This window comes from Silurus meridionalis, chromosome 19 (assembly GCF_014805685.1).
Source record: "Silurus meridionalis isolate SWU-2019-XX chromosome 19, ASM1480568v1, whole genome shotgun sequence".
NCBI classification, from domain to species: domain Eukaryota; kingdom Metazoa; phylum Chordata; class Actinopteri; order Siluriformes; family Siluridae; genus Silurus; species Silurus meridionalis.
Window position 1 is genome coordinate 18018428 of NC_060902.1, and position 10845 is coordinate 18029272.

At 39.3% G+C, this 10845-nt stretch overlaps 1 protein-coding gene across 1 annotated transcript in view; it reads right to left on the bottom strand.

Annotated features, from left to right (window-relative positions):
• The window catches only part of LOC124402148 (plexin-A2-like), a 60355-nt gene that overhangs the window by 19446 nt on the left and 30064 nt on the right, over positions 1-10845 (bottom strand). Inside the window, 8 exon segments of the mRNA XM_046874904.1 lie at positions 1854-2053; positions 2189-2285; positions 2993-3193; positions 3430-3544; positions 3646-3742; positions 3877-4030; positions 4313-4436; positions 7469-7569. Coding sequence (XP_046730860.1) covers positions 1854-2053; positions 2189-2285; positions 2993-3193; positions 3430-3544; positions 3646-3742; positions 3877-4030; positions 4313-4436; positions 7469-7569 — 1089 coding nt within the window.

Here is a 10845-nt window from a genome sequence, read left to right on the forward strand (position 1 = left end):
ACGACCGTTTTCTTTCTAATTAACGCTTACAATACTCAGACATACGCTTTGTATGCTTCGTCGTCTTTTTGTACGGTGAAGTCGGTTCCTGCATGGTGTTAAAGTGTAGAACGGGAGCCATGTTGGTTCCCTTCACTTTCCAAAAAGTCTCCAACCTTCCCTGCTCCAAAACAACCCTGAACCATTAAACAATCTAATCACATTCTCTCCTGTTCTTCTTCTTACACAAGTTCTGCAGTTAGAAATTAAAATGTCCCATTTGTACGCCCCAGAAATTTTTTAAGCACTGTACTAAACTATACGCTGAGCCTAAAGTCAAATGAATTGTGTTCTAACCCTAGGGTTCTAACCCTAACCTCAACCAAGATCTAATCCTGATACCATCCACATGCAGTCTGAAAATGCAGTTAAACCTGACTTTAAACTGAACCTAAAAACTGTTAGACCTGTGGGTCTGATCTACAGAACACTGCCTGAGCACCTACACATCTCATGTGGCTCTGTACAGCAGCACTCTTTATATCCAACATTTACATTCCATTCAATTACAGCACAGGTGCAGAGGTAAAAGGATTATGGGAAACTTTTAAGGGGGTGTGGTAGGGATTGTTATATAAAACACACACACACACACACACACACACACACACACAAAGAGAGAGAGAGAGAGAGAGAGAGAGAGAGAGAGAGCATTAAAGAGTTCTGGTGGATAATGCAGGTTATGTAAAGGTGTTCAGAGAGTGTGATGGGAGAATAGAAGAGAAATGTTTTGAAAGACCCCGAGTAATTAAAATATAATAAGCCCAAATGTATATACACTGTAATCACACCACACACTGTAATTACTGCAGTTTGTCTCAGTGACTGTGTCTGTGCTCAGCATTTTTTTATCTCGCATATCCTAATGAACTACCCTCATTTGCATAACTGCACACTCCAATTCCCGTATCTGTAATGGTGTGTGTGTGTGTGTGAGTGTGTGTGTGTGTGTGTGTGTGTATAACGTTTACCATTTACTATCATACATAATTAATTTACTGAGATTTCCTCTAAGAAGCTACCAAATTCAAATCCATGTGATAAAAGACAACTGCACTTTTTGTAATGCTGTGTTATTTCAGAAGTGCTCTTTCTTCCACATACACCTGTCCTCTTCTTCTTTCAGCTGCTCCCATTAGGGGTCGCCACAGCGGATCATCTCTTCCACATACACTAATGATTGGTTGATTTCACTGTGATTGTCAGAGGAGAGAGAGTGTATGCCCCTTCCACTGAAAGAACACAACCAAATGGATGACTAGAACAGTGTTCAGATTCATTTGTGTGATTCTTGCAGTGTGTTTCTCTGCCAAAGCAAACAAGTGAAGCGAAGTGGGCAGTTCCAGTAGGCGGGGCTAAAACAAGCCATTAGAGTTATTCATCAAAGTTATTCTCTTAAAAATAAATAAATATTGTGAGATAAAAAATACATAGTTGCAAATTTAAATGATCACTCTTCAAGTTAGAACATTTTTGGCGAGTCTGTGTTCAGGCAATAAAACATCAGGAGAGTGAAAGTTAACCAGGTGTTAAACTCTGACTAATCTCACAGGATACTGAGTTTATTGGTAATCAGTGGTCCAGAGATTCTATTTAAATTGTGTTCATGGAGAAAAAACTGGCCGGTATTCTTTACTGAAACATTTTGCTGATCTCTTCCCATTTAACCCAATAACAATGAATGGAATAAAAAAAAAAAAACTGTTAGCTGCTGTTTGAAAGTGTTAGATTGGTAGGTAGTCAGTGTTTATTGTCTCCTTTGGACACAAACAGTGTATGAGTGATAATTAGGGGTAATTGGAGCATGCACTGACCTCAGTGATGCGGGGGTGTGTACACTTGTGGTGTTGGTTTGGTCCGAGCCAGTGTGTGTTGTGAGATGCTCCAGGTGAAGTGCAGTGTTTACGCAGCGTACAGCGACCCTCACTCACACACCAACCACAAGAGAACCTCCGCTCGGCCTTCAGACACACACCACAGCTCTCTCTCTGAGCGCTGCACTTATACAGGTGCACTGTGGAACACACACACATTTAAATGCCATGTTAAAGTGTTTGGGAAACTGTCTGTCTACTGTACATATATTTGCAATATGGGTGTGGGTGTGTGTGTTTGTGTGTGTTTGCATGAGGTGTGAAAGTTTTATTACCTTTAATTCTCTCAGGATTGTCAATGGTGAAGTTGTTGTTCCACACGACGGACAGATCGACTGCCAACTCATTGACTTTCATCCCCTCATACACATACTGCAGTGAGACAGAGAGATGGAGCGAGTAACAGACAGAAAGATGGAGAAAGTGATAGACAGAGAGATATAGAAAGTTATAGAGAAATAGAGTAAGTGACAGAGAATATAATACCTTTAGGTTAATGATGGTACACTGAATGCAGTTCTTTTAGGTTGAGTGTTGTATTGGTGTATGTGTTGGTGTATGTATGTGTGTGTATTGTGTCGTGTTGGTGTATAAGTTTGTGTGTGTTCGCTTATGTGTGTGTCTTTTGTTGGTGTATAAGTGTGTGTTGTATTAGTGTATAAGTGTGTGTTGTGTTGTGTTAGTGTATAAGTGTGTGTGTGTGTATGTCAAGTAAAGTTTATTTCTTTAGCGTATAGAGTTAAGGTAAGCAATGTGTATTTATCCCTGATGAGCAGCCATGGCCCTTAGATGTTATGAGGAAGAAACCATGAGAGGAATCAGATTTAAAAGGAGTGTGTGTGTTGTGTTGGTGCATAAGTGTGTGTGTATTGTGTTGGTGTATAAGTGTGTGTGTGTGTGTGTGTGTGTGTGTGTGTGTTGGTGTACAAGTGTGTGTGTTATGTTGGTGTATAAGTGTGTGTATGTGTGTGTGTGTTGGTGTATAAGTGTGTGTTGTGTTGGTGTATGTGTATGTGTGTAATGTTGGTGTATAAGTGTGTGTTGTGTTGGCGTATGAGTGTGTGTGTGTGTTCTCTAACCGAGCGGTTCTGACACTGTACACTGGTGCTGTTGAAGCGCAGAGCGGTCACTCTGTGTGTTACTCCCTGGATGTTGAACACACACTCGTATCCTCTCTGACCAGACTGAGGCTGTGGAAGGTTGCGGGCCTTTAGTGTGATGGGCTTTACGTCTCCTGCTGCAATCACCAGCTCCCCCGTGTGCACCAGCTGAGGACACAACTACCAAAACACACACACACACACACACACACACACACACACACACACACAGAACTAAGGTCAGCAACATCAGGCACAGGTAAATTCTTAAGATACACAACATACATGACACTCACACACTGTTCAGTCACCCTAATACAAGTTTTATTTAGGTTACTGTGTGTGTGTGTGTGTGTGTGTGTGTGTGTGTGTGTGTGTGTGTGTGTGTGTGTGTGTGTGAGTGAGTGAGAAAGTACCTCTGATGAGTTGACATGTCCCTCGAGGAAGGAGCAGCTGTTAGGGTCATGTGTGCAGGTGTTTCTGTATTTACACCAATGACACTGGAAAGCACTGCTCACACATGACAAACACCTACACACACACACACACGTTCATTCATCAGTGTGTCCCAGGGAACAGCTTGTAGAACATTATGAGCATGAAGAAAATGGTTTTGGAGCAGAAACACTTACATGGTGTGTGTGCTGCAGTTGTAGAACTTCACCTCTGTGCTCACCACCATGTGACCTGTCTCCTTGGAAACAACCTTTAACTCCACACCTGACCAGTCTAAGAAAGAGAGAGAGAGAGAATCAAACAGAAAAGAAAGAAGAATAGTGTGTATGTAATAGATAGAGAGACCAAGATACATCCACATGAAGTTTATCTGAAAAACACTGTTTCACTGATCTTCTATCTCTCACCTCGGTCAGCAGGGATCAGAGGGACGTCCTGGGCGGTTGGAGACAGACACATGATGTTGTTCCCACTAATGTGACCTTCAACCTCCGCCAGGCTCCCAAAGGAACAAGTAACTCCAGCAAAAAGGTCAGGAACATTACTGACCTCCAGCAGCAGCTACAGTGGTAATAATAATAATAAAAATAATAATAAAAGTAGTCAGTAAATGCTACAGTTATTTAGTACAAATTGTTTAATGACATGAGCTCTTTGAAAAATAAATATTTGTGTTGAATTAGTTCAGATTGTAATAGAAAATCCATCAGTTTCACTTTATTTGATTAAAATGTGTCTGTGTGAATGTACACAGATATATAGCAGTGTTGAAGAGCGAGGGAATAGTATCTAGTGAGTGATGATGTGATGGTGATGTAACAGTACGGTGATGTGTGGACTCACAGGGACGGCGTGCTCCGACATGGCGATGCTGTCCGGGTGGGCGGAGACTTTTACACAGCGCCCGATCTCACCAGCGAATCGGAAAGGTTCGTCTGAGCGCTCACACCGGTCCTGTCTCACACACCTGAGAGACAGGAGAGAGAGTGTGTGTGTGTGTGTGTGTGTGTGCTCTCAGCTCAGTGTCATTCTCGCATTAGAAGTCTCAAAGCCATCAAATTATAGCACAGCTGGGTGAGTGGTTGCCATGGTTCCCACCTGTACCACTAACCAGATCTCGCTCTCTTTTGCTCTCTCTCTCTTGCTCAAACACACACACACACACACACACACAAACATAAACTAAAGTGTAATTATTACATCATATGAACAGAGTCTCAGGAACCAGGAACTATATAAAATGTTAAACTGGCTGAAAGATTTGGAGAAAAAATTATTTTAACAGACACGAGTGAGAGAGTGTAAAATAGAAACAATACAATTTATTTGTCACTGAAACAGATATGAGACACAAACTAGAAATAGATTAGAAGGAGAGAGAGAAAGAGAGAGAAGGAGAAAGAGACGTCCTCTACAGCTCCCTGAAGTGCATCTCCATTACTGAGTAAAAACATTAAAGGATTGTGACTTTAATAAACCTGCTGATGCTCACCTTTGGATCATCAGAGATGAATAACTGTGTGTGTGTGTGTGTGTGTGTGTGTGTGTGTGTGTGTGTGTGTGTGTGTGTGTTACAGAGTTATGATGAGGAAATTCATGATAAATCTGATTAGAGTAGTTCATGACTGAGTAGATCAGAATACTTATATCTGTTTCTATTTGAAGGAAATTTAGCTTTTCACAGCTGATTGAGGTGTTATAATTATTACATCGTGCTGATTGAGGTGTTATAATTATTACATCGTTGATTGAGGTGTTATAATTATTACATCGTGCTGATTGAGATGTTATAATTATTACATCGTGCTGATTGAGGTGTTATAATTATTACATCGTGCTGATTGAGATGTTATAATTATTACATCGTGCTGATTGAGATGTTATAATTATTACATCGTGCTGATTGAGATGTTATAATTATTACATCGTGCTGATTGAGATGTTATAATTATTACATCGTGCTGATTGAGATGTTATAATTATTACATCGTGTTGATTGAGGTGTTATAATTATTACATCGTGCTGATTGAGATGTTATAATTATTACATCGTGCTGATTGAGGTGTTATAATTATTACATCGTGTTGATTGAGGTGTTATAATTATTACATCGTGCTGATTGAGATGTTATAATTATTACATCGTGCTGATTGAGATGTTATAATTATTACATCGTGCTGATTGAGATGTTATAATTATTACATCGTGCTGATTGAGGTGTTATAATTATTACATCATGCTGATTGAGATGTTATAATTATTACATCGCTGATTGAGGTGTTATAATTATTACATCGTGTTGATTGAGGTGTTATAATTATTACATCGTGCTGATTGAGATGTTATAATTATTACATCGTGTTGATTGAGGTGTTATAATTATTACATCGTGCTGATTGAGATGTTATAATTATTACATCGTGCTGATTGAGGTGTTATAATTATTACATCGTGCTGATTGAGATGTTATAATTATTACATCGTGCTGATTGAGATGTTATAATTATTACATCGTGCTGATTGAGGTGTTATAATTATTACATCGTGTTGATTGAGGTGTTATAATTATTACATCGTGCTGATTGAGGTGTTATAATTATTACATCGTGCTGATTGAGGTGTTATAATTATTACATCGTGCTGATTGAGATGTTATAATTATTACATCGTGCTGATTGAGATGTTATAATTACATCGTGCTGATTGAGATGTTATAATTATTACATCGTGCTGATTGAGATGTTATAATTATTACATCGTGCTGATTGAGGTGTTATAATTATTACATCATGCTGATTGAGGTGTTATAATTATTACATCGTGCTGATTGAGGTGTTATAATTATTACATCGTGCTGATTGAGATGTTATAATTATTACATCATGCTGATTGAGATGTTATAATTATTACATCGTTGATTGAGATGTTATAATTATTACATCATGCTGATTGAGATGTTATAATTATTATAATGCTGATTGAGGTGTTATAATGTTCTTAGTTTTTTTATTGAGATGATGTTTACATTTTACATTCGGTTTCATTTCATTGTATTATATGATTACAGATGGAACAAGTGAAACCTTTAGCAACGGTTTTATCACCATCATCATCAGAACCCACACTACTTCATTTGAGTCCTCAGGTTTGTTATGTTTGTGTTATCATTTCTCTCACTGTTATTCTAATGCTTTACTCCACCCTGCTGCCATCATCTGATCCCAGATGATGGATTTGTTGTGTTGACCATCAGACAGTGTTCTCTCTCCCTGAGCAGTCTGATGTGTCTGATCCAGGAGCAGAGAGATGAAGGGGAACTGATGAGGATATGTTTACATGTGACTCTGAGTAAATGCCAGACAAGCATCAGAGGAACATTGGTAAAGTAGTAAACAAACAGTTGAAGAATCACTGTGACATCATGAAAATCTGAATCATCAGAGGAAGACAGGACTGTGGAACACTCTGTGTGTGTGTGTGTGTGTGTGTGTGTGTGTGTGTGTGTGTGTGTGTGTGTGTGTGTGTGTGTGTGTGTTTGGTAATACATGTAATTAGCTTGCTGATTTCTCTGCAGTTCTATCTGCGGGTGATGTTCAGTCAGACATAAATGAGTTTTTCTGAGATGAGGTGTGTTCTCTGAATGAGCGATGTCGCAGAACTCCACAGATGTTTTTTTGACAGGTTTTTAAATAATTTCCTCAAACACACTCAAGTCTACCAGGCTGCCGTCTCTGTCAACTCACTGCACTACAGCTGTCCTGTTCTCCTATTCTCCTTCCTTATATGGTCTGTGCTTCCTGTTCTCTTTCTTGGTTTCCATGGCAGTTAATTAGTCACACCTGTTTCTCATTACTCCTTCAGTATCATGTGTGTATGCTCTTCTAATAAGTATGTATGTGTGTGTGTGTGTGTGTGTATATATATATATATATATATATATATATATATATATATATATATATATATATATATATATATATATATGTAGAAAGACTCACTTGTTGTGGAGGACACACCAGCCACAGTGTGGATCTCCTGAGCTTAAACACTCCTCACACCGGCTGTACTGCTCACAGTGTTCCACTGGCATCTGGACCACCTACACACACACACACACACACACACACACACACACACACACACACACACACACACAGAGGTAAAGAGAGATACAGTCAAACACACACACACCACAGTACTGGCATGTACGTGTAATGAAGTCGTTCTAATCAGAGCACTCGTTTCTAATCTGTGCGTCAGTGAACGATGTAACGGCGGATCGATGAATGCGATCGATGAGCCGAGGCGTGTTTTATCTGAGCGGATGCTGACGAGCGTAATCAAGGTGACTGACCTCCACTCGCACGCTAAACACTTACCAACCTTATTACACAGAACAGACAGAGAGCATACTGATGACCAGAGTGTACACAAACACACACTGAACCTCCACTGACAAGTACAGAGTTTACAACACATTTACTTATACATATTCAATATTCATAAAAAATCTGAACTATGTAATATATATATAAACACAAACACACACACGCACACACACACACACACACACACACACACACACACACACACATATATATATATATATATATATATATATATATATATATATATATATATATATATATAAACATCTAAATAGATAGTTTGCTGTAAAGATGGACAGATGATCCTTTCTTATCATCAATCAGATTATAACAAATGACTATGAGATTATTCACACGAGAGCTGATGGCATCATCCATGCATTGCTGTTAAGATAATATTCAGTGTGATTAACACGCTTAAGTACTCTCCTGAAACTGTACTGCATGCAGGTGTTTTATTTCTCTGATACCACAGTGAATTACCCACCAGTACAACTGTCATAATTACAACAGACTCAGAGGAGCTACTTACTGTCACCGCTTACATCATAGCAGCTATAAACACTCATTCATTTCCTCTCTCTCTCTCTCTCTCTCTCTGTTCCCTCTGTTACAGTTAATAAGGAAAGTAATTTTGCAGATTTTTTCCTGTTGCGTGTTACTAAGAAACCACAAAGAAGTGGGAACTCCTCTGTTCTGAAGCTGCAGTTTAACATCACATCACATAAGCAAGTGATTATCAATGTGTCAAACATTTCACACATTAGTCTCAGTTTACACTGAGCTGCACAAAAAATACATTTTCTATTTATTTACTAAAACAATCAGTGATTTCATTTCCTGATGTAAGTTATATAGAATAAACTGCCGATTAAGTAAACTCTCCCCTCCTCCTCCCTCTATTCCTCCCATCATCCTCATGCTGCACAGTGGATAATCCTTCACTTTTCCCAGCATGGATTTTTCTCCTCTTCCACATTCATTGTTTTTTTCTCCTCTGTTTTCTCTTGGCTATTGTGCGCTGTATTACCTTTACCAAACAAGGGAGGAACACAAATCACACACACTCCAGCAAATTATACACACTCATATCTACCATTTAACTTATTTATCTTATCTGTTCTCACAGCAGAGTGTGTGTGTGTGTGTGTGTGTGTGTCTGTGTGTGTGTCTGTGTGTGTGTGTTTACTGTTACGATTTTCCATCAGAGGCCAGACAGTGAAAATATAAATGAGATGATAATTAGAGCAGGTGTCATAAACATTTCACACACACACACACACACACACACACATACACACACATTTATCTAAGAGAAAAGAAACACTAACAGATCTTTATTCCTCCCTCTTTATACCACAAGGTAATTCTCTAAAACCGGTAATCAACCGATCAATGTGACGGTGACTGATTTCATCTCAATCTTTTTATATTGTACTTTTTCCAACTCAGTTTGATTTTCATATTTTTAATTTGACATTTGTTTGTAATTTTGTGAAATTTCTGTGTTTTAACAGTAAAAGCTGATGTGAAAATAAAGTCTATTTAAACCCAATGCTTTTTATCTCTCTATATTTCTTTAAGATAATAAACGTAACAGAGCTGAAATATTTATGAAGAGTTTTCACCTCCACCTCCTTCACACTTCACACACTGTACACAAGGGCAGAGTTGAACAAGCAACCACACTTTCAGACTGCAAGAAAGATAAATATCGATTAGGCAAAAGGCTCCCAGGTGATACTCCATCAGTTTAATAATTTATTTTAGTTCTGGAGCCCAAACACAAGTCTGATGTGAAGCTTCTTAGTGTTTTGTTCTGTAGCTCAGTGTTTATCAACTACATTTTCAGAATAAAGGCCAGAATGAGTTTCTAGTTTTTAAGGTTCCCTAAAACATAGAAATCTAAACAAAGAGTGTTACAATGGCTTTTCATTTTGGGTTCTCATAAACCCTCTTTCCACCACCCAGACTGATTCCAGAGTTCCGAAACCTTCTGCTCCAAACCAATTTCTCAGTCAGAGCTACCAGAAAGCTCCTACCACAAACCCATCAACTCCAGCACACCTGCTCCTTATAAGAAGCTGAATGAATTTGCTGAATCAGTGCTCTTGGTTTAAAGCAGGAGCTGAACCTGATAAGAAGTAGAAGGTTGTGGAACAGAATTAGTGACGTCTCTAGTGTTTTCTGTGCCCTCTGTGGGAGGGGCTGTGGGTGGGGTGTTTGTTAGGCTGGTGGGTGGAGCCTAACAGCAAAGTGACAGAGCAGATTAGTGGGTGGGTAAAGTCACAAGTACTATAAGCAGTCTTCAGCTCTGCCCTGAGATGGTGCAGTGGTTAGTGTCATGGTCTCTGGCACTGAAGCTTGCAGGTTCAAATCCACCTTTTTTCTCGTTTCAGCAGTATGAAGCCAAAAACCTAAAGTGAAAAGTGTTATGAGAACAGGTACTCATGTGAGACTGTGTGGCTCAGTTGGTTGAGCCTCGCCTCTGGGTTCTGAGGTTGCCGGTTCAATTCCTGGCTGAGTCTCTCAGAGACGTGATGGAAGGGTGGATGGATGGATGGATGGGTGGGTGGGTGGAGAGAGAGTGTTGTAGAGAAAGATAATAAAGGGGCTGCTGGCCCCTGAATAGAAAGAAACAGAAAAACAGGTGATTATGAAACTTTTATAGAATTTTAATACAATTTATTTTTTTATTTTATCTTTTTTTCTTCTTTCCTTTCACCCACCACCCTATACACCTCTCACCCTTCCTCCCTCACACACCACCTGCACACCACCTGCACAAGCCAGTCTTGAACCAACAACCTCCTGCATAGAAGGCAAGGCTTTTACCACTCAGCCACAGAGTCTGACACACCATAACAGCTTTTTTTTGGGGGTTTGTCTTTTAAAATCAACCATGAACTTAAAAAAAAATCTTGAGGGGAAACCCCACCCAGCCGAAGCTTTTCCACACCCAGCCGAAGCTTTTCCCCACCCATCTA